General features: G+C 36.1%; 6 protein-coding genes across 7 annotated transcripts; all 6 read left to right on the top strand.

The window, feature by feature from the left end:
- The first annotated feature begins 334 nt into the window (after window positions 1-334).
- Window positions 335-8227, top strand: LOC115411868 (shugoshin 2-like). Of its 2 annotated transcripts, none has more exons than XM_030124102.1 (9): window positions 335-386; window positions 841-967; window positions 1490-1665; window positions 1975-2052; window positions 2430-2503; window positions 2627-2757; window positions 2846-5191; window positions 5594-5705; window positions 7648-8227. In XM_030124102.1, the coding sequence occupies exons 2-9, from the start codon at window positions 880-882 to the stop codon at window positions 7652-7654; spliced, it is 3012 nt and encodes a 1003-aa protein (XP_029979962.1). In that variant the 5' UTR covers window positions 335-386; window positions 841-879; the 3' UTR covers window positions 7655-8227. The 2 variants fall into 2 exon arrangements, with proteins under 2 accessions (XP_029979962.1, XP_029979960.1); XM_030124100.1 differs by having other exon boundaries at window positions 7595-8227.
- Window positions 8228-10449: 2222 nt separating this feature from the next.
- Window positions 10450-17487, top strand: LOC115412984 (uncharacterized protein C2orf80-like). Its single transcript, XM_030125688.1, has 8 exons — window positions 10450-10490; window positions 10582-10663; window positions 12332-12414; window positions 12552-12642; window positions 15292-15369; window positions 15463-15550; window positions 15649-15752; window positions 17419-17487. Exons 1-8 carry the CDS (start codon window positions 10450-10452, stop codon window positions 17485-17487), a joined length of 636 nt encoding a protein of 211 aa, XP_029981548.1.
- Window positions 17488-18125: 638 nt separating this feature from the next.
- On the top strand, window positions 18126-19783 carry LOC115412420 (gamma-crystallin M2-like). Its single transcript, XM_030124940.1, has 3 exons — window positions 18126-18208; window positions 18586-18828; window positions 19443-19783. Exons 1-3 carry the CDS (start codon window positions 18197-18199, stop codon window positions 19716-19718), a joined length of 531 nt encoding a protein of 176 aa, XP_029980800.1. The 5' UTR covers window positions 18126-18196; the 3' UTR covers window positions 19719-19783.
- Window positions 19784-21037: 1254 nt separating this feature from the next.
- LOC115411995 (gamma-crystallin S-1-like) lies at window positions 21038-22423 on the top strand. Its single transcript, XM_030124296.1, has 3 exons — window positions 21038-21046; window positions 21133-21387; window positions 22151-22423. The coding sequence occupies exons 1-3, from the start codon at window positions 21038-21040 to the stop codon at window positions 22421-22423; spliced, it is 537 nt and encodes a 178-aa protein (XP_029980156.1).
- A 1082-nt stretch (window positions 22424-23505) lies between these two features.
- On the top strand, window positions 23506-25223 carry LOC115412427 (gamma-crystallin M2-like). Its single transcript, XM_030124948.1, has 3 exons — window positions 23506-23514; window positions 23784-24026; window positions 24951-25223. Exons 1-3 carry the CDS (start codon window positions 23506-23508, stop codon window positions 25221-25223), a joined length of 525 nt encoding a protein of 174 aa, XP_029980808.1.
- Window positions 25224-26210: 987 nt separating this feature from the next.
- On the top strand, window positions 26211-26933 carry LOC115412374 (gamma-crystallin M2-like). Its single transcript, XM_030124863.1, has 3 exons — window positions 26211-26219; window positions 26314-26556; window positions 26658-26933. Exons 1-3 carry the CDS (start codon window positions 26211-26213, stop codon window positions 26931-26933), a joined length of 528 nt encoding a protein of 175 aa, XP_029980723.1.
- Window positions 26934-27983: the final 1050 nt, after the last annotated feature.

The raw sequence follows: 27983 nt of genomic DNA, 5'->3' as shown, positions 1-27983 counted from the left end.
AAATGTTTTAGTTTTGTCAAAATGTTATATTCATAAAGACAGACAGACAGAGAGTGAGAGAGAGAGAGAGAAATTTTAGCCCTGGGTTAGACTGTCAGGCCGCACAAAGCATCTTAACATCTTCGGATCTTCTTTGAATTGTTCTGCTTAGATTTAATCCGTGATTCTGTGATAAAAAAAAATAATGTGAAAGTGGTCATAATCCCAGAATAACACAACATTTTGGGGGCAATGCTTCTCGAAGTCACTTAAATTTTTCCTCATAAGACTTACGACGGGGGGGAAAAAAAAAAAATTACAAATCCCGCGCAGCCGCAGAAACGAGGCGGCCACTTTATTTGTATTCGAAAGAGAATATGCAGTAACGGAAAGGATAAGGAGAAGTGGTGAGTTCAAAGAAAGGTTTTTGGGAATTTCACAGATATGTGTTTGTCGAACTACAGTCGGAGCCTACCGCTGGTTAATGTGTACTTTAGTTCAACTTCAAAAACAAAGTAACACCAGTTAACATACGTGTGTAGGTTCTCATTTGTCCAGGTCGTCGTTCTTCTTGGTAGTTCGTCTCGGTTCAACTGTTCTGGTTTAGCTCTTTTGAAAACGTTTCGTCTCCCATGCAAGAGACTTCTTCAGTTCTGTGTTCATTACACTCTGGTATAGATATATACTGATGGTATACTGATGGATATACAACATATTGAAGCGTTGCTGTGGCTAGCCTGGTTTCACAAAGTTAACACTAGGACAGTAACAATAGAAGACAGCGTTGGACCGCTCTATTACAGCCTGGTGGAATGGTTTAAAACGGTCAGGTTCAACATTTTTGTGTGTGTTTTCTTTCAGGACATCAATTTATCTCAAGCCAGAATTCATGTTCATCTGATGATGTTGCCTTTAAGGAAAATGACCCCCTTAAAGGCATCAACGCAGGCTTCAGCTGCAGCGTCAAAGATTAAAAATAAAATGCTCAGTGAGTTTGTCACTCGTTTATATTCACATTTTTACACAGTTTTATACTTATAGTGCTTACATTGAGAAGATATTATTCATTGCTCTATATTAAATCATTCACATCTTGTAAAGTTGTTAAAACAAAATCTAGCCCTCCTTAAACAGCAGTAAAACGCAACGTGCACGTTAATGGAACACCATCATATGTAATGGTAAAGAACTGAAAGAGATCATTTGACTGCACATTTACTTTTCAAATACAGTTGGATGATAATTATTAAATGTTTTCTCTCAAGTGAGAATGTTAATTCACAGCTTGTGTTTACTTTGTAATTTCACAGTGTGGTACTTGCGCTTTTACTCAAGTTAAGGATGTAAATATGTACATGAATTTTCTTATAACCTTCTGCCTTATCTTGTGCAACATCAATGTGATCCTAATCTTTTTATTGCTTTGGCGTTTTTCCAAATAAAGAGACAATGCAAAGTATTTCTTCTGTTATGAATAAACATATATATTTTTTTCTTTTATCCACACCAGACACCTCCTCATTCTTCAAAGTCTCACTGAAGACCAACAACAAAGCTTTGGCTGTTGCCTTAGCAGCCCAGAGAGAAAGAAGCAGGCAGCTGGAAAAGGAGGTTGTATACCTGCAAAAACAAGTGGAAGGTCTATGTTTTGAGTTGGCCACCAGAAAATACAAGCACAGGAAACTGGTGGGTTTGTTAGGCCACTAGAGACTAATATTTTTGTCCACAGGATGTAATGTTGTGCATGTTTTTCTTTATAAGATTTGATTTGATACTTACCATCAGGGTTAACTGAAGCAATATCTGACTCTATGATGGGCCTAGGCATTACAAGTTAAAAAAACAACAAAAAAACTCAATAATTACTCAAGCACATGTGAGTCTATAGCTCAGGAAGTTGTCATATCACCCTGCAAATGTACTGCATGCTTTCATGCACTTTTTATGTGATATCTGATTTTATTCACTGCCTATTATTTTATTGTTCTCTCACAGCTCTTGATCTTGAAAGATCTCCATAGCAACACGTTGCATCACTTGGACATGGTGGCTGACCTTTTCTCTTCGGACAGTGTGAGAATACCTTTCAGAAACAATTAACACATGCTGTATAGAGTGACATATTGATTTTGGTGTCATGCGAAGGTGAACAATATAGGCAGAAAATGAAACCTGGATATGTTATGACATGACATACCACCAACCCTGAGAGTATTGTACATATTATCTTTGATGTTAAACATTTGGTAGAAAAGTAATCAAAATTGACATTCCACAATTGAAGTAAATAAAATATTTAAATTACTTGTTATGTTTTTAAACCTGTTGACTTGTGATATGTTGCCTCTTACATTTCAGTTGTAACCTATGTAACACTATGTTCCAGGATGTAGAAACAAAAGAAATCCCAACAACCCTATAAATAATCTGTTTGACTGTATGTATTATAGGATTTCCATAAATTATCTGAAGACTGCAAGACCGTCACCAATGACATTAGTGATGAAAATCTTCCAACTGGAGGGTAAGCAAATACTACTGTGCTTGTTCATGTACTGCATGTCTAATAAGTAACATTTTTATTCTTTACCCTTCTGTAAATCAAATTTTTTGTCATCTAAATATTCTTTCCTTATCTCCCATTTAGTTTCACAGATCAATTACCTTCTCAGCCAGAAATGTTGAGAGATTTGTTGTCTCCAACCAAACTGATGCCCCCTGACAAAAAACTGACTGAGAATATTGTCAGTGCAGGGAGGAAATCTAGAAGTTTCACAGGTATATACAGTGGTAGGGGCTGAAAATAGTGAGTTAATACTGAGTGATAAAATCAGTTGTTATATTTTACTATTTTTTCCCCCCACAGATAACACATGTGATGAGAAAAGACGCTCAAGTCAATCAGTACAGCCTGTTCTGATAGGAATATCCCGCACTTCTTGCAATCTCAAGGATGATGTAGAGAGGCTTTCGATGAAGTTCTCTCAGTCTGGATATGATATGACCTCAGTCAACTGGCTTTTGAATGATCAAACCACATCGTTTGAGAACATGTGTGAAAAGTCCAACCCATCTGTTTCTGATGAACCAGAGCAGTGTAACATACAAGAGAAGACTGTGCTTCTTAATGCCACAATGGAGACGACTGCAAGTAACATTACTGAGATAATTACTGTGCAAAGCAAAACCAAAAAACCAGGACACACTGATAAATCGAAAAGTAAGAAAAATAAGGAAAAAACAAGAACAAATGTAACTAAAGATCTACAAAACAAGAAGTCTGCAGATATGTCTACTGACATTATACCACAAACAGATATCAAGGTACAGGAGAATTTTAGAGACCCAGAGGTTAATGATTATGAGCCCACTAAAACAGCAAACATGAGCGCTGTTATCTCCCGCATACCCAAATTGAACAAATCTCAGGAAGGAAACTATCAGAAAATGACAAAGGACAAGGACAAATCAAAACCCTGTGATAATACCACCTCAAACACAGGGTCTTGTGACTTTGTCTTACCAGGCCTTGATGATTATGTGGGGCTTGATAACAATCAACTTATGGAGACTGACCAAAATGCAATTCTACAACCACAGGAGACCATTTCAGAAGAAGCAAGGTCTAAAATTAACTGTCGGAGGTCAAAGAACAAGGGTAAGAGGCTGTCTTCGGTCATAAGAAAAACGTTTGTTATATCACCTTCGCCATTTCATGATCAGAACATTGAGAGCATCCGGACCAATTTGCAATTGGCCCATACTTTTAACAACTCTGAAGCTAACAACTGGCACAAAATGGAGGAGGACAAATCAAAATCCTGCAATTCTACCAAGTCAAACACAACATCTTGTGACCGTGTCATACTGGACATGGACGATTACTTCAGGGATAAAAGTCACTCTGCTGAAGTCAGCAGAAATATAACATTACAACCACAGGAAAACATTTCAGAAGATGGAAGGTCAAAAATCAACTACAGAATGCCCAAAACTAAAGGAAGGAGGGTTTCTTCAGTTAACAGGAAAACTTTTGTCATCTCATCATTGCCATCTCATGAAAGTTACAGTGAGAGTAACTGGACCAATTTGGAATCGGTTAATAATGAAGTGAGAGGAACATACAAACCCTGCCAAAACCAAGATGAGCTCAGGTCACCAGAACAGTCTATTTTTTGTGATAACGTAACAATTTCAGAGTCAGAACAAGTAGAGTGTCTTTCCCTTATTGACAATAAACAGATGAGAAAAATGTTAACAGCTGCAAATCCTGGTGGAAATCAGAAATCAAAATGCAGAGAAACGTTTGTAATCAGAGAGAGCCCCTCATCAGATAAAGTAACAACTAAAGGAGATGCCAGTAGTGAGGCAGAAAAATCAACAAGTGCTAGACAGCAACCGGAATCATGCCCTCACAGTGATAAGATTATTGAAGGTTCATCTAAGCGTCCTTGGGTGACCACTCAGGATAGCGAAAGCTTTCCGGATGACATGAACCATGAGGAACAAGCGGAGGATCAAGGGTCTCCCACTCCCTTTACAGAAATTCAGAAACCAAAAAAAGCCAGGAGAGCAGAAACTAGTCGATCCGCCAAGAAGAAAGCAGTGCAGAAGGAGGACTCCACTGAAAGGAAAAAGAATAAGAAAGGTAGCCGTAGCAACAAAGGATTGAGATCTGATAATGGCAAGGGCGATCTCGTAGAATTCAGTGATAGTTCACATCTTCAAGGCAGCAGTTTCACATATACTCCCATAACTGGTGAAGATCAACTACATGTTTTGCAAGCAGCTGAGTCACAGTCTACCATCAGTGAAGAGGATGAAATCTTTGCAGGTGTTAATGAAAGAAAGTCCAGGTTGAATTGTAACAGTGAAACAGTGAAACAACAGTGTAGAAAGACGTTCGATCTGTGGTCACCTCAAAATCTAACGGAGACATTTTTTTTGCCCAGTCATATTTCTTTAGACAGCGTTTCACCAACAAAGACAACAAATATTTCAACCTCCTCTAGTCGCACTGTAGAAGCCACTGAGGAAGTTCATGTGAATCTGGGAGACCTTCTGACTGATGAGATGCCACCATGGACGGCCTTAGATGTCAGTGCTGCCGACATGGGGATGGGATCAGTGCTCTGTACTCCCAGGAGAGAGACAACAAGCAAGATGGAAGAGACTGAGAAGTCTAACATTAACACAACGAAAGCCTCTCCAGGTATTGTATCGCATTTGGTTTTCATTATTTAAGATCGCAAAGTATCTGGTGTCACTTTTATTTTACTTTTTTGACATGTTTGGTCTGCAGCAGAGTTTCATAGGCTAAAACTATCCTGCAGCTAAAAAAATATAAGCTATTAAATCCACAATGAACAATACAATGTAGAGCTTGGCATTGGACTAAGGTTTTGCCTCTGGCTTAGCTCTGGGTATTAGTCCCTCTTTTGTTGAGCAATGTTAAAGCTTTATATTGTACATGAATTAGCTGCATTGCATGACTTTTACATTTAATTGTAACACAACAGCGGGATATGAAATCCAAAGAATCAGCTTGTCATGGACAACTACATGTATTTATGTGGCCTGACAGTGGCGTTTTGTTTCTTTTGTGTTTCTGCAGGAAGAGTTTTAACCTCACTGACCAACACCATCACAACCCCAGATAGTATAAATGGAGGAAGAACAAGAAGACGAAAAGACGTTGTCAGTTACAAGGAGCCCTCTCTAAACTGGTGAGATTAACCAGTCTTTAAACCAACAACTCCATGTCAGTGTTAAAGGTTCAGTGTGTAATGTTTAGTGACATCTAGTGGTGGAGTTGAAGATTGCACGACTCGGGTCTTACCCTGAACTACTGTAATTGTAAAGTACTCCATTACAGTCAGTGTTTGTTTTATCAAATCTAATTTTTTTCACTTTTGTTTTAAAGGATATTTGCATATTAATATGAACAAGTGGTACCAGGCACAACAGACCCCACCCGTCACACATATTTCGCCAATTATAAGTAAACAGGAATATTTTTAAAATTCCTAAAAAATTTGAACTTTGACCTACTGTTACCAAAATGTAATGAGATCTATTCTGGGTCACTTGCAATCAATAAAGTCATTTTGGTATGAATTCAACCAATAGTTTTGCTGCTACAGACATGTGAAAATTTCCCCCATTTAAAATAAATGGGGGGGTGTTAAAAAAAAGTCATAAAAAATTTAAACTTTGACCTACTTTTCCCAAAATGTAACGACACGTATTCTGGGTCACTAGCAATCTATAAACCAAATTTGTTATGAATTCACTCAATAGTTTTGCTGCTAGAGTGTTAACAAACAAACAAAGAAACAAACCAAACCAAAAACAATACCCCTTGCCTCCCCTGCGGGGGCAGGGTAATTATTATGCCTTAACACTGAATGCCACCTATTACAGGGTGGGGAAGCAAAATTTACAATATTCTGAGGCAGGGATTGAAAGACAGTGTATGACCAATTAGTTTATTGAAAGTCATGAGAATTTATTTGCCACAAGAAAATTTACATAATAGAAAATGTTTTTATTCTATGTGTCCTCCTTCTTTCTCAATAACTGCCTTCACACGCTTCCTGAAACTTGCACAAGTGTTCCTCAAATATTCGGGTGACAACTTCTCCCATTCTATAATAGTATCTTTAAAAAAGTCGACATTGCTGTGTGATGTTCTATTGGTAGCATGTTCTAAAACGCCCCAAATAGCATAATCCAGAGGGTTTAGATCTGGGCTAGAAGGCAGCCATAAACATGATTCCCAAAAATTGCTAAAGTTGGATTTGTTGCTGTTGTCAACAAGTGTTTTGGTGTTCTTGTGTAAGATTTTAACTTCAAATCATATTTTACTGCATTTCTAACGGTCTTGTTGTCTACCTCAAGTTCAATTGCCATTTTTCTCATGGATTTGGTTGGATCCTTTAGGATTTTGGATTTGAGAGCTTTAATAAAAGCTTGGGCACGTTTTTTGTTGCTTCCTCCACTTCCAGACTTTCTCGTAATAGTTTTGCTCATAGTCATTCTCTTCTTTACATTATAAACAGTCTTTATGGACACTCCAACTATTTTTGAAATCTCCTTTGGTGTGACGAGTGCATTCAGCAAATCACACACTCTTTGACATTTGCTTTCCTGATTACTCATATGGGCAAAAGTTTCTGAAAAGGTATGGATAATAGTGTTAGGTATGATTGTGACATCAATATATGTTTGGTTTCAAAACAATTGACGTAGTGCCTGCTGAGAAAAAACAACTAAATGTTCATTGTAAATTTTGCTTCCCCACCCTGTATAAACTGGTAAAAGTCACTTCTGAGCTGAAGTGGAAACATTGTAGCAGACTGTTAAAAGTGACTAACTCCTATTAGTTATGAATTGCTCTATCTAATTTAACAAACTCAATTCACATTTTCAGGTGATTATACTAATGAAACCGTAATTATGAATATTATCTGCCATTTTGGTTCCTTCAAGTCCCTGAAATTTTACACATTGGACCATTATTTAAAAGCATTCAAAAAACTAAGTAAAAACCAAAGATGCATACATGTGAAAAGTACATAGCAATTTATTGTATGTTTTTTTTAATGTGCTACAGCAAAATGAGGCGTGGAGACAAATTCACAGACGGTATGTTTCTGAACTCTCCAGTGTTTAAGGACAAGAAGAAGAGGCAGCAGAAGAAGACGACAGCAACGCAGAATTTGGATTAATCACTGTGGGATTGATATACAGTACATGAACGTGTATTTTATATCACTTATAATTTTTCTTTTTATCTGAAGTTGTTGACTAATGAAAGTTTTTAAATAAAGTTCTGTTGGTGTTTTTAATTCAACCTCAGACATGTTTGTTGGCATCATTGTTATACAGACTGGAGAGACTGAATGCTTCTACGTTCATCTATGACCATGGTACTGTGTGTTTCCCAGTGACGTGGTGTTACTAATTGTTGGGGAGATTGACGGGAGGTCGGTCATAAATTATTCAGTCTGGACTGTTCACCTGAGAAGACTGTCCTCTTGGTTCCGCATCGCTGTTTAAGGCTTGTGTTCCTCAGAAAGGTTACCAGATTCAGTCCAGCATGGCAGCAGCAAGCAATGTTTATGATTTTTATATTGTCATGTGAACTAAGGCTTGCAGCAGTTTGCAGTTGTACACTATTGTTGGTGAGTACAGCATGTTAACTTTTTAAACAATGTGCTGTTTCTAATTCTATTAAAATGCCATTGCACAGAAGAGGTTGTTTCTCTTGGTTGGATTTTCTCTGCAGCTTTCCCCCCAATCTTTTTTTTTTTTTTTTTTTTTTTACTTTTCTGTATAATATATTGTCAAGCAGGGTTGTGTTACTGAGTACTTTATGTTCTGGTCTCTTATCTTGGTCTCTGTGGGGTCTCAGTCAGGTATCAAATTCATGACTACACCAGTCAACATCATTAGCAGTAGATTCACCCCTTCCAGAGTGAACTACAGAGCACCTTTTTGTTTTTATAACATTAGAGACAAACACTTATGTAGTCATGGAAAAAATTATTAGACCATCAAAAACAATGGTTGTGCAGTCAAGTACTAACTCCTGTGTGTATCATGTGACTAAAACAGACAGAAAAGAAAACATGGAATACCTAAAAGCATTGTTTTTGGCAGTATAGTGCCATAGCTATTGATGCAAGAACTGAAGTGATTTTGGTTATTATCGAGAAAACCATGGAAAATGGATAGATATCAGCTCTGAAATTAAACTCTTATGAGCTATTTTTGTTGTTATTATATTTGTCCAAACAAATGTACCTTTAGTTGTACTAGGCATTAAAATGAACAAGAAATTGAAGAAAACGGGGTGGTATAATTATTTTTCCGCAACTGTACAATACTAGTAGATGATTGTGTTTACTGATGATTCAGTGTATGGGAGAAAGCAACAGGCTCCTATTGTGTGTGAAAAAAATAAAACCCTTTAAGCTCAGCTACATTGTCAGTCGCTTGACTTAGTGACATTTATGGAATAATTAACTGTATGTCCCAAAAGTTACCTGCAACAAAGGATCTTAATACATGAAACAGACAGGATTTAGACTTGTCTACAATATGAGTATCGTTTTATGACAGTTATCAAATGTTTTTTTAAGATAGATGTACCATTGTAACCTAATTTACAAAACACATTTTAGACATTAAGTGTTAAAGAGCCACAATAAAGAGTCGTACATTGTGTGACTTTTTTTTGTTTTTTTTTTTTTTTGGTTTACTTATTGAGCATTACATTTAAATTAGTAATTGCTCTTTGCCTTTTTGTCCACCTTTATATTTTCTTCCTACTTACTGTATGTTCAAAATAAAGTTTATCATTATCATATCAGATGATTTATATATAGGAAAAATCTAATGAATCTATGCATATGCATTTCTAATGAAACATTTTGACTGCCATTTCTGCATCGCCATAATATTTTAATAGAAATGATGATATTATGAGATGTGGAAGAACACTTTTTAAGGCCGAGGTTACAGGATCTGTTTTTTTTTCCTTCTTGTCTGACTAGATTATCTTGTCAGTCTCTTATCTTGATCTCTGTGAGGTCTCAACAAGCTATCAAATTCACGACTACACTGCTCTACATCATTAGCAGTAGATTAACCTCTTTCAGAATTAATAGGACATCTTTTTGTATTTACAATATCACTGACAACCTCTTACATACTGTATTTTTTTATCTATTTTTTGGTCACAGATGACAAGTTTGAATTCAGGGAATAACGGACAACTATGGATAAAAATACATAAGCCTTGTTATGTGTAAAAAACAAAAACAAATTGTCCTTCAGTTCAGCTAAAGTGTTTGCACCTTAACTTAGTATCATTTACAATAAAAGTACTTCTTTGCATGTAACCATACAGTTTGCTGCAGAGAGGGAACTTATTACTTGAAATAGACCGGATTTCATCGTCCAGTGATATGAATGATATGGTCGTGTAATAGTACAGTATTTGTATATATGAGTATGTGACCCCTTATTTAAAAATGTATAAATTAACAGCAGACATAAACATTTCTGACCATTTTATTGCCATTTTCACATCACATAACAATGTGTTTAATAGATAAACTAGTCCTTTTGATGGGTTACATACTATAAATACATATCACAACTTGTACATTATCCATGTGTTATTGAAAACATGTTGAATCCTTAAATAATGGGTCAATAAATGTGTATCATCTGTAAAATAAACTATAGACTAACCTTTCATACTCAATTCAGTGTTATAATACAAACATTAACCCCCATGACCCTAGTGAGGATAAAGCAGGCTCAGAAAATGAATGAATGAATGAATGAATATAAACATTAGTGCAAAACATCCTTTCTAATATTATTTTAAATGCAGTCTTTCCTGACGTTTCCTAATATATTTTCAGGAGTCATAGATGAAAAATATTCCCCCTGAAGATGGGAGCAAGGCAGCTGAAAAGAGACGTCGAGGCTCTTATGTGAGTTTGCTATAACAGAAACAAACCTGAAATGTGTGATATGGTTCTTATGGCACTTTTGGAAATATGACTGTTTTCTTTATCCATGCAGTGGTGACTACATTGGGCAGAGAATTAGAGAAAAGTCTTTCGATCCAAAGGGAAAAGGGACCTCCACAATGTTGGATGACTTGGTAAAAAATCTGTCATTAAACATTATCTTAGGTAGAAATAGGTGTTGTAGTTCCAGTTTATCTGATGTGCAATGAATATATTGTGTAATTTTGATGTAAAATAAGATAAGATAAGATAAGATAAGATAAGATAAGATAAGATAAGATAAGATAAGATAAGATAAGATAAGATAAGATAAAGGAGTGATAAATGAAACATGGGTGCCTCTATGAAACTGGGTTTATTTTGGTACCTGGCATTTTGTCCGCTTTTTTAGACCCAATAATAAAAGAGAAATTTAGACATATTTCCTCCCAGGATGTACCTAATGATGACCTCAGATATATGCAAAAAAAAATTATACTCTTGCTTTAAGCCATCCCAAAATTAAGTAATTTTTAATAAAATATTGGGGCCAAAAATAGGACCAAAATTGGGGCAGGAAAAACTGCCTAGGTGTCAGAGCATTTTATCTGGAAAACATGGCTGTAAATGGTCTTATATAGCACTATAAATAAAAGACACTGTTAAATCTGATGATCCTAGTGGTTTTTCTAATGCTGACACGTGGGTTTTTCATGAATCTGCAGTCTCATTCCAGGTTTTGTACATAACCCATCGTGTCCACTGGTGTTGCATGCAGAACCTGCTCATTTAAACTAGGGACGTCCGATAATATCGGCCCACCAATATTATCAGCCCGATATTGCCATAAAAATGTAATATCAGTGAATATCGTTATGGTTTTTTTTGCCTATCATTAAAACCAATAAAATAATGCCTTGATTTCGCTGGCATTTACTGACGCATAAATAAAGCATTGTTTGTAGCTGAAAGAAATGTGCAGTTTTCAACATTGTACAGTAGAGTTGCCACACTGTAATAGACTCATGGAGGGAGGAAGAGAAAATAAATAAATATGGCATTTTTTCCACAACTTAAGTTAAAGTATGTATTCTTTGGACGGTGTTTACATTTTGAAAGCCTTGTTGCATTTGAGAATGCATCCAATGGGGCATCACAATGAAATTAGGCATGATGTGTTAATTCCATGACAGGAGATATGTGATGTTACCTAAAATTAGTTGAATATCCCACATATATCGGCAGCGGTATCGGTAGATATCGGAATCGGAAATTAAGCATTGGACAATATCGGCATATCGTTTTTTGGCAAAAAAGCCAATATCAGAAATCCCTAATTTAAACATATAAATTGCGAGTGATTTTGCAACAGCGGTCATTTTTGTGAAACACTCTGCCTTGCATAATTAGTTCGATTTCCAAAATGTACCTGTGAGAGAATAAAAAGATATTTGAAAAAATAGTAGCATGTAATTTTCGTGTCCTTTTTACCGTGTTACATGCAGATTTTTGGATGAGAATAATAATAAAATAATGTAAAAATAATATAAAAATGTATTTTATCTGAAAAATAGTTTCTCTTTTATCTCGGTAAACATTTCTTTTTAAAATAGACCCAAAGTGCTTCCAAACTTGCTTCATAACATTAGTCTACATCTGGTTTGAATTTTTAGCCCCCATGTCTTGTTTTTAGGGACTAGTTTCATAGAGGCACCCGTATAAAGACATAAATATGGAATAAAAATGAAATATTTACATATTTAAATTGTGGATGTAATGTAATGCTAATGTCATTGTATTATTTATGTTTGACTTTTTTACAGGCTCATTATGATCTTGCCATTAACGTTGCTCTTTGGTGGTTGAACAAGGAGGAGGGGCGGTATGTGCTTGACAGAGATATCATGTAAGAAGTTTGTCCTTTTACACATCATTACATCCAAACTTGACCTGTTAGCTCCAGCTGAAGGCAATGAGTGTTGGAATCCAGAGTTTCAAAGTGGGTTCTGTACATTAACTCATCTTATACTTTATATGTATCAGTGGAACAATGCGCAGCCCTGGCAGTGCCCAGTACCCCAACCGCCTAGAACGGGAGGCTATGATCTTATCGTCCTTTGCCGGGATTATTATGGTAAGTGTTATTTACACTGGGAATGCTGTGGTATTCACAATATTTGATAGCAGATCAAAACGAGTTTAAGTTCAGATGCCCCCAAGAATCTTCATGTAACTTCCTTCTATGTAGTTGTTGTAAGTATGAATGATAATAAAGTCTGTACTCTTGCATAATACCCCCCACCCCACCCCACCACACCCCCCTACATTTGAGAGTTTTAGGTCTTTTTCAGGGTTAGGTTTATTTTCATTAAAGCCATACACAGTCTCTCCAAATGTTTTGATCTGTAATGTTTGTGATATATTGAAAGATGATGTATTCCTTTACGGTAGAGGTGTCAAACTCCTTTTAGTTCAGAGGTCACATTCAGCCCAGTATGATCTCAAGTGGGTCGGACCAGTAACATAACAGTGAAAAAGTCAAATTAAATTCTGAAAGTGTTTACATCTACAAAGTTTCCTTCAAAATGTGGAATGAACAACCTGAACTTTCTTAAGCAAAATAAGTGCAATTTTAACAATATTATGCCTCCGTTTATCATTTACACATGTACATTACAACTTACACATCGTAATGCATCTACATAGACACAAAACAATTAGTAACAGGTATAATATTGCTAAAATAGCACTTCTTTCTCTTAAGACATAAGTTGTTCATATTTGATCAGGTTATTCTCATTTTGTGTAAATGTCAACATTGATATGGAATTTTATTTTTTACACTAAACAAAAAAAAAATGGAGTTGTCACTATTTATATGTTATTATGATAGTATTTTACTGGTCTGATCCGCTTTAGATCATACTGGTCTGTATATGGAATATGGACTAAAAAGATTTTAACATCCTTGATTGTTAATATCTTCAGTGTAATATTTGCATTTCAAAAAAATTCCCATGGCCCGGATTGGGCCCTTTGGGAGGCCGGTTTTGGCCCACGGGCCATATGTTTGACCCCTATGCTTTATGGGTTGAGTTTAAAAAAAACCTTCCACATAAAATAAATAAACTCTTATGTCATTGTTACGAAACTGAACTGACTTTAAACTTTAAAATCAAAATATTTTCCCACAGAACAACACTATAAACATGATGATCTTATAGAATATGATGCAATTCTCTAGCTTAAACTCTAAAACACTGTATGAAGTAGCTTAAATGGGACATACACATTAATGCAGAGGTAACATTAATTTAAAAACAAACAAACAAAACTTAATAGTACAACACAGGTACAAGAACCAATTCATCGCTGCTTTTACTGTTATGCTTGAAGTATATTTTGCTGACATTACTTAAACTTTTGCTTAATTTTTTTTAAAAAGTTTGAATGTTTTCATTGTAGCTTGAGTAAAGAATAGTAGGACAGTAAAGAATGTGAATGTTTATTGTAATGCCTTGGAGCGGGCAAAAATTGCTTAATAACTAAACTTCTTTCAGGTAATGCCCTCTGAGTCCCTGTTTTCTTTTTTTTTGCTATTAACCCATAAAGACCCAAACAGCTACTGGCAACCAAAACCATCTACTGATGTAAACGGTTAAATAACTATAGATCCACTAATCCAGGGGTGTCAAACTCATTTTCTTCCAGGGGCTACATTCAGCCTAATTTAATCTGAAGTGGGCCGGACCACTCAAATAATAGCATGATAGCCAATAAATAAAGACAACTCCAAATTGTTTTAGTGCAAAAAATAATATTCAGTTATGCCAGTATTTGCGTTTAGAAACTATCCAAACAAAAAGGATGTGAATAACCTAAAAAATGAAATTTGTTAAGAAATGTAAATACAATTTTATCAATGTTATGCCTCCACTTATCATTTAAAGGCTACATATGCATTACAGATCAGATCTACAAAGGCACAAAACATTTAGTAACAGGCAAAATATTGTTAAAATTGCACTTAATTTTCTATAGACGTTTCAGGTGGTTCATATTTGTTTAGGTTATTCACATTTTATTGTTAAAGGATAGTTTCTTAATTTAAATATTTTCATAATTTAATGTTTTTTGTACTAAATCAAAGAGAAAAAAATTGGTGTTGTCATTATTTATGGGTTATTATGATATTATTTTTGAGTTCGATGCCCTAAGTTGCACTTTGCAAATTCATCCCGCGGGCCAGATTGAAAACTTTGGCAGGCCAGTTTTAGCCCCCGGGCCGCATGTTTGACACCTGTGCACTAATCCTGTTAACACATGTGAATAATTGGTGTAAAATACAGTTTGTCATCTTTTTCATGGTCATCAGATATGACCCATTTGGATATTCAGTAGTGAATGTGGAAACATCGTCATCTTCATCACCAGTAAAACCCATGGAATTGGATCAATGGCAGTGAATGGACACACTGGGTTTATGTTCAGTTAATGATATATTTTATTGAAAACTTCACTTTTTTTCAGTTTTCTCTGTTTCTGATATAATAGCCCTCAACTTTAATCTGAGCTTTTATGAACATTTACATGATCAGTGAATTAAATATAGGAAAATACATGATTCTCACTGAAAAACTGCAAAATGCGGAGGATAATATCATAAAAAATGGTAATGAATCACTTGAGAAAAGATAAATACAGAGAATAAACTAATTTGGAACTGCTGCATGAGTAGCGCTGGGTCTTCATGGGTTAACATTTACTTCTTTTGCTGCTTCAGAATAGCCTACCAGTGGAGGAAATCCTGGCTCTGTACAAGTGTAAACCAGCTACATCATACCCCAACCATCAATCTAAGGTCATATTCCACACTTATGTTTAGAAACTAATAACTCTTGCATAATTCTTGTAATAAAAAAACGACAATTACACATTTTCTTCCCAACCCTAGGGTGCAATTGTGTATCCCTTCACTCTTTCCTACCATCCTTTTGCTATGCTCGCGTCTTACAAGGCTGTCCACCACTCCAAGAAGCACAGTAAGTCTATATGCATATTAGACACACTGTATATATCTGGTTTTACAGGTGGGACAGGATGAGTTTGGCTTTTTTTTTTTTTTAAAAACATCTTACAGATCAAAAGTTGAAAAGATGGCTGGCTGAGAAGGCAAAGGCCAATGCCCCCCCAGTCCGAGTTCCACCGCCCTCTTCATCATCTTCTTCCTCATCCTTCCTAAGTGTGAGTCATCACTGTATACAAATTCATTTTTTTTTTTTTTACCTGAATGGCTCACATGAAAAGAAAATCTTGAAACAGTAAATCGGAATATCTTTGGACCACTTTTTTCATTAAGTATTTATCAGTGGTTCATAATCAGGTTGTAAACTAATAGCCATTAATCAATAATTATAAAGACTTTATACATAATTCAGGCTCACTATTTAACAAGATCAACTTACAGCTGCACTTCTTATCTATCTCCTCTGTTCTCAGTTGCTTATCTTAGTTTATCTTCTCCTTGTGTCAGTCACATATGAGGCCATTTACTAATGACTTACAACCATCTGTAACTGGGATCCTCAATGTAAATAGTAATGACAACATCATCATCCAGTGATAAACTGAGGAGAAGAGTTAAACCTTTGGTATAAGAATCTGTGAGTTTCACGTACTATAACAGACCAAATTAAACATATTTGAATATTAAGATGTGCTTATGTATGTGCATCTAAACTAGATGTTAATGTTAATGTCACTCTCAGAGAACGAATCATTTAAAGGGGTTATATTTAAAATTTATAAAGCACTACATCACAAATATTGTAGGTCATTTTAGCATGGATCCAGTTGATATCATCATGTTTATGCGTGTGGTGATGTCAGTATATCAATTGCCTCTATACAGAGTGTCCCATAAGTCTCCATACATAGGAGACATAATACATTCCATGGTTCTAACATGTATTTCTTTATATTTCTTCTTTATAGTTCTTCAGCAGTGGAGGACATGCATTGAAATGTGTTTCCGACAAAATGGCAGTCATATAGAGCATATTATATAAATAAAAATGGTTTATGTCAAGAAACGTTTATTTTTCCTATGTATGGAGACTTATGGGACACCCTGTATATGTGCCAAGTTTGAAGTAAATTGAAGCAAAATTGATGTTTTTAATAGACATTTGAAATTTCCCCCATCATAAGTAAATGGGAAAAAAAATGTAACAAAAAAGTTCATTAAAAAATTTGAACTTTGACCTACTTTTCCCAAAATGTAATGACATCTATTCTACATCACTGGCAATTTGTAAACCCAATTTGGTATGAATTCAACCAATAGTTTTGCCGCTACGGACATTTCAAATTTCGCCCATTATAAGTAAATTGGGGAAAAAAAGACTTTAAAAAAATCATAAAAAATTTTTAACTTTGACCTACTTTTTGTAATCAGATCTATTCTGGGTCACTGGCAATCTATAAACCCAATAAACCCAACTTGGTAAGAATTCAAACAGTAGTTTTGCTGCTAGAGTGTTAACAAACAAACAAAAAAACCAAACAAACCAAACCGAACCAAAAATAATATCCCTTGCCTCCCCTTCAGGGGCGGGGTACTGGAAGATTTTTGAGTATTAAGATGTGCTTATGTTGGTTTAAATGCTGGTAATGCATTAATCAAGGAATGTAAGAAATGTAGACCCACTATTTGGCAAACAACAACTTAACATTGCCCTTTCACAATGTATTACAACTCATTAATGCTTTATAACATTTATTCAATGTAATTAATAACTTAATGTTGTACCTGTGTCTAAAATTTCAGAACTATCTCTTGATTTAAAGTATGAGTAATAGGTCTCTGCTGCCATCTAGTGGATCTTAACATTCTTTTCTCACTTAACAGGACAGCAGTGAGTGTCAAGAGGAAAAAACCGAGTACTATGAGGGTTCACGGGAGTCTGTGCAGGACTGAGGGCAGCATCCACCACCACCTCATGTTGATCTTTGTCTCTTGGGATCATATCTTTTCCCCCACAAAGCACGTTGTGTCTAGTTCTGAGCAACATTTCCACCGATTTTACTTTTGAGGTCATCTTTGTGCATGATTTTGACATCTTTAAACTTCATACAATACTTTACTTTTACATTGATAGCATTTTAGAGGCAATGGAAGATGCAAATCACTTTTGCTTTGAAACAATATGATATTAAAGAGATAATGTTTATGATTACCAGTGTGGTAATTATGCATATTGTACTTTCACTGAACACAATGTATTTTCTTGTAACATATATTGACATAAAACTCCCATGTTTTAAATCTAATAGGGCCATGTTGTTTTGTGATGACTTCTGACATTCTGTGTGGAAAGTCTAATCCACTCAATGATGGATTAGTGGATAAAATGTCTCTTTGATGTCCATATGAAATAAAAAGGGCACAGTGGGTCAGTAATTTGCCTGCTAGGACTTTTGCTTTGATGATTCAGGGATTTTTGCTCTATGCCCAGGATCAAGACTTTTGGCAGCGATGCCAGTTTGTTAAATCCCCCGTCATTGAAAAAACAGCTAAAGTGGGATCTGCTAACCCTTTTGATTGAGGTTTATATAGCAGGGCTGTGGTACTGCTCTATGAGACCACCATTTTTCTGTAGGTGACTGGCTCCAGCACACATTGCAGGATGAGTAGTAAGGTAAGAAACGAGGTTTATTACGCCCATAGAGGGCTTTAAACCTTGTGACTAATATAGGTTAATTACAATATCTGTAAAATGCTGCACCTTTACATTTTTCATGTCTCTATTGGAAAAGTGGCTGTGATAAAACCCTTTGCATAATAGACATCAGAAACCAATTTACCTTGATGATTAGTGACACTGTTGTAACTGTCTTTGCTTCATTTACTGCCATGAAGTTGAATGCACATAAAAGTAAACAAAAGAAACCTACAATATTTCTCATTTCTAAATCATACGCTGTAGTTTGTTCTTCACTGGTATAGTAACAATACAATGCAAACACACCACAAACCAAAAGCTAAGTTTCCATCTTCCATCTTTCCTGGATCTAGATCATATTTTACGAGGACAGGAACTTCCAGGGCCGCTCCTATGAGTGCGACACCGACTGCCCTGACATGCACCCCCACTTCAGCCGCTGTAACTCCATCAAGGTGGAGAGCGGCTGCTGGGTGCTGTACGAGAAGCCTAACTACACTGGTTACCAGTATGTGCTGACCAGAGGAGAGTACCCGGACTACCAGCGCTGGATGGGCTACAATGACAGCATCCGCTCCTGCCGCACATTCTCCTATGTGAGTCGTTCCAATTTTTTACATAAACCTGGAAAAATGGATTCGTCTGATGTGTTCTGAATTAGTGCCATTCATTTGGTGTCAATATAATGCTTTTCATGTTAACTTTATTTCACTAAATACTAACAACAATCACTTATTGACAATAAAAACTGGGCAAATTTCAGAAAACACTCGAGAGTATTGACTCTTTGGCCTTCAATTTACCTATGGATATTTTATTTATATATTGTAGATGTGTGTCTTTTATGAGCTGGAATTAGTTTCTTTTTTTGTCAATTTTTTTTTTTTTTTTTTTTTTGCCATTTGTTACTTTGCCTTGTCTTATAAAAAGAAAAAAAAATCATGAAGAAAAATTAAAAGAAAACTCTAGAGATGAAAATAGTTTTAGATAATAAAAATGGAAAGAAGAAAAGAAAGGACAGATGAGTGCCAGTCTGAGTTAAAACATTTACAACTGTTAATTATGTGTACAAGTATGCACTTAAAAGCAAAACATTTCAGCCTAAATTCTAAAGATATGGCCTGGTCTCTATACAGGATCTTAGGGGAGAAGTACTTTGCAATGTCACTGTTGTTGATGTAATTTTGTGTTGGATTTGATGTTCCTCCAGACCAGCGAAGGCCCCTACCGCATCCGCATCTATGAGAGGCCTAATTTCCAGGGTCAGATGATGGAGTTTAGCGAGGACTGCGAGTCAGTGCAGGAACATTTCCGCACCCGTGACATCTACTCCTGCAATGTTATGGAGGGCTACTGGACCCTCTACGAACACCCCAACTATCGCGGCCGACAGTATTTCTTGAGGCCCGGAGAGTACCGCAAGTTCAGTGACTGGGGGGCCACCTGCGCCACCACTGGGTCCTTCCGCAGAATCACAGAGTTTTAACTTTTATTCACTTTTCAGTCTCATTTTGTCACCCATTTACCTCCTGCTGTAATCTAGCCTATTTATGGAAAGTGGAAAAACAATAAACTGAAGACTGGCCTCCCTAAAGTGATCGACCTGGAGTATTAATATGATCTAACTTCAAATGACAAAATAAAGTGATCTGTCGGAAACTATTTTTCCATGTGTTTATTTACTGTTTGGTCACAGAGAGACATTTTCAGCAAACAAATGTCATTTTTTGCATTATTTTTTGCTATTTTTAACTATGTTTAACTAATAAAGACCCAAACATCCACCACTGAACTAAACCATCTACTGATCTAAACTGTTTAATACCTGTTGATCCACTAATCCTATCAATACATGTAAATAATTGGTGTAAAATGTGGTTTGTCATCTTTTCATGGACATCAGATATGACCCATTTGGATGTTCAGAGGCTTTGTAGTTACCGTGGAAACACAGTCATCTTCTGCAACATTGATTCACCAGTAAAACCCATGGAGTTTGGTAAACAACAGTGGATGGAGACACTAGGATTATGTTCAGTTGATGATATATTTTACTGAAAAAATGATCTTTTCCCTCAACTTTAATCTGAGCTTTATGAACATCTGCATGATCGGTAAATTAAATACAGGAAAATACCACATTTAGGCTTAAAAATGTAAAATACAGAGGATAATATGATAATAAATGGTGATAAAACAGTTAAGAAAGGTTAAAAACAGAGAAAAGCACCTTTACTTTTACATCTGCATTAGCACTGCTGGGCTTTCATTTCCATACAAACCCCCAGCTACTACACATACTTACATATACTGAAAAAAATCAGGGATTAATTTTTTTTATTTTTAGGCACAAAAATAAGCGCGGTCACAGCCCCAGTCTGATTCACCAAAAATATCAATTTTTATAATAATAGGTAGTATATATATGCACCATTAACCCGCTTATAGCTACAGAATGCTGAGAGAAATCGTCGGTTATATGTATTTCTTTACAGCCATCCTATGTTTGTCATATATTATCCATTCATATGATTTTATACAAACATAAGATGTGTAAAAGAGCTCAGTCCTGACTGTTCCAGCGCCTGCCCATGTTGTGGCTCTTGCTGGAAGCTGCACAGTGTCTGTAAACCCAAACAGAGGACGTGACAAACAGGAGTGGGAAGACTCCTCTAGAGTCTCTGTCGACACCAGGCCTCATTTTAATAACAAAACACGTGACAACACCTACTTCCACGGGGTAATGTATATATAGATGAAAAGATCAAAACACAGAAAGCAATTTGATGAACAGCAGCAGCCATAATGGGAAAGGTATGTGTGAGGTTTTACATGAATCCACCTGGACTCTGTGGCTCATTGTGTTTAAATACATATCAGGGATGTAAAGGTGACTCATTTTGCTTCATCAGATCATTTTCTATGAGGATAGAAACTTTGGAGGACGCTACTATGAGTGCATGAGTGACTGTGCTGACCTGCACTCTATGTTTCAACGTTGCCGGTCCATCCGTGTGGAGAGCGGCATGTTCATGATCTACGACCGTCCTGGCTACACGGGAAATCAGTATTTCATGAAGAGGGGAGGGTACGCAGACTACATGGGCAAGGCAGGCATGAACAACTGTGTCAGGTCCTGTCGGATGATTCCTTCGGTAAGGCCTTTAGTGACTAGTTTTTAATCCTTGTTTATGCTCCTCATATGCCCTGGTATAATAATCAACAGGTTTTACCACATATTTTATAGACTATAAAGGTACTGTGTGGAGTTTACATCCAGGACTTATCTCTTTAGTTTACTTTAAAAAGTAAAAAAAAAAACAAAACAAAAAAAACAACCTTATAAACATACTATAAATAATATAAATAAAATTTTGCAACAACATAACGGTCACAGCACTGATTTTAATGTAATAATATTGTTTAAAAAACATGTATTACCAACCTACTACTAATTAATTAGTTGTAAAATGTTCCTCCTGCTGTTTATTTTTACTACCACTTACTTTTCCAGCCTTTTATCCCAACTTTTCGGGACTTGTTGCTGCAATTAAATTCAGAATTACCTTTTTTTAAAATCACAATATGATATTATTTCCTCAATTTTAACCTTTAATATATTTTCAGTGGTTTTTGTTTTTTTTACTTGGACTGAGTTGCATTAAGAAAGCCTAAAATGTTGATAAAATTGACATTGTACAATCAGTGATGGAACAGGACTTGGAGAGCAAATATCTTAGAGTGTGTTTACGTTATCAAGAGTTGGCTCCGTCATAAAATATCCATGACTGTTTGTTTTTAAAAAGGCCATCTCATTAAGACAGCATTACTATAAAGTCTGTATGTGAATGTATGGGCAGAAAATTTGGACTCTGACTCTAGTTGGGATTTGACCTTTGACCTTTCTGCTCACTTCAGCACTCTAGCACCTTCAGGATCAGGCTGTACGAGCATTTCGACATGGGAGGAGAGATGATGGAGCTGACAAGCGACTGCCCGAACCTGTTGGACCGTTTTCGGATTTCCAACTTCAACTCTTGTAATGTGATGGAGGGTCACTGGCTCATGTACGACCACACCAACTTCAGGGGACGCCACTACTACCTAAGGCCCGGGGTGTACAGGAGCTTCAGCGACTGGAACGGCACAAATTCCAAGATGGGCTCCATCAGGCGTCTCATGGATCTCTAATGACAGAAGGACCTTTTTCGTAAAGTGTGTGCTCTTTGCCTTGTTTCACACACTGAATAAAATGGCGTCAGTGCTCAAGCGATTTCAGTTTTGTTCTTGCTCTCTGCATATGGAGGGCATATTTTTCCATGAGGATGCCACGGGGTCATGGCCTGACATCCTGTCTCTCATCAGAGGTTTGAATAAAATATTGCAAGCACTGACACTTACAACACAGACTCAAGACTGTTATTTGTAGATGTTGGCTTATTGTCTTATTATAACTGTAAAATAAAGATGTTTGATAAATATATTTGCATATAATATTTATCAGTGACAAACTGAAGAGATATCCTACAAATATGAAGAATAATTGATCTTAGAGTTAAGGATTTTGACACTTAAAATCTGAGCACAACAACTTCACATGGGAAAATACTGAGTAGATGAAATTATACCAGGGGAATTCCACCAGATGGCAGCAACATGAGTATTACACATTCTTGACATTTGGTGACACAATAAATAAATAAATAAAAATAAAGAAAAACACAAGAAAAAACCAGGTAAAATTCAGATTTTTATAATAATTCACCCTCACATACAATGTGTAAATTGTTAAGAAACAGAATTTGTACAAGATATAACAGTAATACTTAAACTATAGAACTGATTTATCCTTATGTAAAACCATTTAGTCCTAGGATTAAAAAAAATAAATAAAAACAAAAAACAAACAAAAAAAACCCCTCTCCCATTCTAATTCTCTATTTTAAGAAAAGACTGAAAAGGTGTAACAGTGGTAAATTAAAAATAAAACACTCTGCTGCCATTATTCTGGTACAAAAACATGACTTTTTAGTAACGGCACAGACACTAATCACACAAAAATCACCAACTGTTCTCACCCGTATAAACATGAATCCTACACATCTCTTCAGGATAACGACACACCACAAGTGGCAAAGGTTCCTGGCCATTACAATATGAATGACACATGCAGAGTCTGCATTTCACATTCACTATATATGTGACAGGTGGGAGTCTTCAAAGAGCTGGATTGATCGTACAGGACAAGGTACAGGGCAGGCAAAGCGGCTGACATGGGGAAGGTAAACAACACAGCTCTGAACTCACACTCTCAGCAGGGATGAAAACCGGAAAATATGCAGTTTATGTTGAAATGTAAAGGCACATATTCTGTAATTTTGAGGTAAACAAACCAATAGATTTTTTTTTTTTTTTTTTAAATATAAAGAGCTTAAAGGTAATAGAAGAGGAAACATAACAAAACTAAAACCTTCATTATACAGTGTAATAATTAAAAAATCAGTGAAATAGGATTGTATTTGAGTAACACCATGATTATATTTGTGTCCAGATTATCTTCTATGAGGGAAATAACTTCTCTGGACGTCATTATGAGTGCACCCATGACTGTTCAGACCTGCTGAGCTTTTTCAGCCACTGCAAATCTATCAAGGTGGAGAGTGGCTGTTTTATGGTCTATGAAAAACCCAACTACGCTGGAAACCAGTTCTTCCTGAACAGAGGGGAGTATCCTGATATCCAAAACTGGATGGGAGTGTGCGACTCAGTCAGCTCCTGCCACCTCATTCCCACGGTGAGAAACACAGTGATATAATACTGCACTTTTACTATCACCACATTATTACATTAAACTGCTATTTTCTGTTCTTACCATAAAGTAATCTTCAAATTCAAAGTTCTATGTCAAACCTTAAAGATCTGAGTTCTATGTGTTTCATTGTTTTTTGTTATAGATTTTCTAATTCTGTTGAGATTAAAATTCAGGAAAATATGAACATTCTACTGTTTTCAGAATTGACCCATAAAGGCCCAAACATCCACCGTCAACCAAAGCCACCTACTGATCTAAACAGTTTAATACCTGACGATCCACTGATCCTATCAATACATGTAAATAACTGGTGTAAAATGCAGTTTGTCATCTTTTCATGGTCATCAGATATGACCCATTTGGACGTTCAGAGGCTCCGTAGTTACTGTGGAAACACTGTCATCTTCTACAACATTGATTCACCAGTAAAACCCATGGAGTTGGATCAGTGACAGTGAATGGAGACACTTGGTTTATGTTCAGTTAATGATATCGTTGCTGAAAAAGTAACTTTTTCTACAGTTTTCTCATTTCTGATATAATAACCTTCGACTTTAATCTGAGCTTTTATGGACATCTACATGATCAGTAAATTAAATATAAGAAAATACATGATTTTCACTGAAAAAAGGCAAAATACAGAGGATAACATTACAATAAATTGCGATAAATCACTTTAGAAAGGTTGATAGAGATAAAAATTTATTTGGGAACTGACACAAGGGCCACACTAGGTCTTTAAGGGTAAATGTCCATGCTTTTAAACATGTCTCATTCTTTATATCCTAATTCATTAATTTCATTTGAGGCTAAATATGAAATATCTATAAAGTAATAAAAAATAAATTTAACATTGACAGACTCTAATTTGTTTAATAATTCTCCACAATGTTCAAAACCATGCAGAAATCGGGGTCATTCAACGTACGACTGTATGAGCGGATAGAGTTTGGAGGTCAGATGATGGATCTGATGGACGACTGTCCCAGTGTCATGGAACGCTTCAACGTCCACGACATCTTCTCCTGCAATGTGACTGACGGCAACTGGCTCTTCTACGAACACCCAAACTACCGGGGCAGGATGTACCTGATAAGGCCCGGGGAGTACAAGAGGTTCAGTGAGTGGGGCGGCAGGAGCGCCAGGGTCGGCTCCATCAGGCGCATCATGGACTACTAACCTGTTTGAAGGACCCACATCTTCCACTGGGAACGCCTCCACATGATGTCCAGAAAACAGGATTTTATCTTTTTTTTTTTTTATAAAAACAAAACAATGTACTTCAGGGAAAGGGTGTGATGATACTGAAGGTCCAGAATGAATCATATTTGTTTTTTATGGTAAAATGTGTTTATCTTAGTTGAAGGGTTAAGAATAATCTTCTGAAACACTAACAGCAATAGTATGTTTTCTTAATGTAAGTATTGTGGACTCATTAGAAAGTATTCAACTGGAAAATGAGCACAAACTTCAACAACACCAACATATGTTTTGGACCTGTTTTTTTTTTTTTTCTACATTAATCACAGTAATAAAGCAATGGTAAATTAGAGTCTTGACCATCACTTTGGGTGTAAAAAGGACCTCAGACATTGCATCTCTGTAAATGCAACATAAATTGTGACTTTCATATATTCATGTGGATTGATTAAAACACTGTAAAAAGTAGCAATACTTGTTAATATAGAGGTAGACTCTCCTGCAGCTGCAAACACCACATGTGATCTATAATGAGTGACAGATTTAAGACCTGTTCCACCTCAAAAATTATGTTGCCTCAGTCTACATGAGATGAAATGAAAATATTAGTATTGTATATTTTTTTTTATTACTTATAGATTGTTCAGACTGTTGTGCATTGTTTCTATTAAATATCAGTTTAATCTCTGTATTTGCTGATACGCGGGGAGGAAATTGTGATGAATATAGTGGAAAAAACAATAACTCATCACACATCAAGAGTCATCTATACATGAACAGATTTTTTTTTTTTTCACTCTAACACTCCCACCCTGATCCATCATCCATCCGAGCGATGTATTTGAATGACAATACTTTATGCTGTGCAATCACAGAGCTGGCTTTTGTTCCATTATTTTATAAAGCACAGTAGCCTGGTTCAGGGACAGCGTTGACCGGCAATAACTGAAGCCAGCATAACACATCATGGGGAAGGTAAAGAAAATCCAATTTGATCACATTTGCCTGTGTTTGATGATAAAAGTGCATTAATCTACTTTTATGTTCGTGCAATGACTCCTTTTTGCAGATCATATTCTACGAAGACCGAAACTTTCAAGGGCGCTCTCATGAGTGCAGCAGCGACTGTGCTGATCTTCAGTCGTACTTCAACAGGTGCAACTCTATCAAAGTGGAGAGCGGCTGCTTCATGGTCTACGAGAGGCCCAACTACATGGGTAACCAATACTACCTGAAGAGAGGAGAATATTCTGATAACCACCGAGTGATTGGCATCGGCGACTGCATCAGATCATGTCGTATGATCCCCCAGGTATGATGTAGTAGGTTTTTGGTACATTCAAATGCTTAAATTAAAAGTTATGGATCTTTATGCTGTATTATCCTGATACCGTGTCCTTGGTCCTATTCCAGCATCGAGGCTCCTACAGGGTGAGGCTTTATGAGCGCTTCGACCTGTCAGGCCAGATGCATGAGCTGGTCGACGACTGCCCAAATGTCCAGGACCAGCTCAACATGTCTGACCTCAATTCCTGTAACGTGATAGACGGCCACTGGCTGCTGTATGACCAGCCCAACTACAAGGGCAGAGTGTACTACCTGAGGCCTGGAGAGTACAGGGCATACAGCGACTGGGGAGGCGTCAGTCCAAGAATCGGCTCCATCAGAAGAATCACCGACTTCAACTGAAGATCCATCGAATCTTTTCCCCTCATTTCATAACCATTTGTCTCACCAAATAAAACCTAAACGCTGAATTCTGTGTATGTCCTCATTTTTGCTTTCTTGCTCCACTATTAAATCATAAATCATCAAAATTATTATCAGTATAAAATATGTAAAGACAGAAGTCCAGTTATTGGAATTTCTTCTTCTACACATATTTTAAATGTAGAAATTCATCATTGTCTGACACCCTTTGGCCAATGAGTGTATCTGTTCTAGCTTTTGGACAGAGTTGTTTAATATCCTCTATGCTAACAAACAATAATGAGTTGTTCTCTCCTGGTTTCTGTCCTAAGTGGGATTAGCTCAAGCTATATAGCGGCAGTATTTATCCATACGATTAGATTTACACATAAACCATTACACACAGAAGCAGGAAAGTTACAAATCTAAAAAATGCAAGTTTTCCATACAATCCAACAGAAAAAATAAAGAAAGTGTCAAATTAATACATAGTCCATAATAAATAAAAATGTAGAAACCAGAACAAAATCACATTTTTCAATGTTATGAAACAACATTTTTAAATTATTAAAATTGAGTGAAATTTATTTAAAATGATTTGATACGTAGCTCTTAAAAGTGACACAAAATCAAAGATGTTTCTAAGCTGTTTTCTGTTTCTATGATCACAATGAAATAATTGCGGTAATGGTCCCATTATATTATGAAAGAACACCGAACTTTTCCATAAATGAGCTTTGATCAGCCTTATTTTAAGGAGAAACACTGAATATGCTGGTAGTCTCTGTAATCTTTGCTGTTCTATTCAAAGGAACTCTATTTGATAAACAGATAAACCTCGTACATGATCAAAGCTGAGCATGTAGCTTCATCTCTTCTAAGTAAAAAAAAAGAATATAAATAAGTCTGTGTCTGTACTTGGACAGTTTACTGTAAATACACAGTGCATAATAAAAATTCAGTTTTATTAAAAAAACAAAAAACAAAACAGACTTTGTATTAATACTGTGGATGTCTTCAGTGAGAAAACATGGCTGTGATACATGAAGG

The sequence above is a fragment of the Sphaeramia orbicularis genome, chromosome 21 (assembly GCF_902148855.1).
Source record: "Sphaeramia orbicularis chromosome 21, fSphaOr1.1, whole genome shotgun sequence".
NCBI classification, from domain to species: Eukaryota; Metazoa; Chordata; class Actinopteri; order Kurtiformes; family Apogonidae; genus Sphaeramia; species Sphaeramia orbicularis.
Note: the sequence above shows the minus strand (reverse complement) of the source record. Positions and strands in the feature narration are given on the sequence as shown.

Bases quoted from the DNA above. Each gene is read 5' to 3' on its own strand.
- LOC115411868 (XM_030124100.1), top strand. From the start codon at position 880: ATGATGTTGCCTTTAAGGAAAATGACCCCCTTAAAGGCATCAACGCAG. The intron at 968-1,489 runs GTGAGTTTGTCA...TATCCACACCAG, and splicing joins GATTAAAAATAAAATGCTCA to ACACCTCCTCATTCTTCAAA. The intron at 2,758-2,845 runs GTATATACAGTG...TTCCCCCCACAG, and splicing joins GAAATCTAGAAGTTTCACAG to ATAACACATGTGATGAGAAA.
- LOC115412984 (XM_030125688.1), top strand. From the start codon at position 10,450: ATGGGAGCAAGGCAGCTGAAAAGAGACGTCGAGGCTCTTAT. The intron at 12,643-15,291 runs GTAAGTGTTATT...TTGCTGCTTCAG, and splicing joins CCTTTGCCGGGATTATTATG to AATAGCCTACCAGTGGAGGA. The intron at 15,551-15,648 runs GTAAGTCTATAT...AACATCTTACAG, and splicing joins CCACCACTCCAAGAAGCACA to ATCAAAAGTTGAAAAGATGG.
- LOC115412420 (XM_030124940.1), top strand. The intron at 18,829-19,442 runs GTGAGTCGTTCC...ATGTTCCTCCAG, and splicing joins CCTGCCGCACATTCTCCTAT to ACCAGCGAAGGCCCCTACCG.
- LOC115411995 (XM_030124296.1), top strand. The intron at 21,388-22,150 runs GTAAGGCCTTTA...TGCTCACTTCAG, and splicing joins CCTGTCGGATGATTCCTTCG to CACTCTAGCACCTTCAGGAT.
- LOC115412427 (XM_030124948.1), top strand. The intron at 24,027-24,950 runs GTGAGAAACACA...AAAACCATGCAG, and splicing joins CCTGCCACCTCATTCCCACG to AAATCGGGGTCATTCAACGT.
- LOC115412374 (XM_030124863.1), top strand. The intron at 26,557-26,657 runs GTATGATGTAGT...GTCCTATTCCAG, and splicing joins CATGTCGTATGATCCCCCAG to CATCGAGGCTCCTACAGGGT.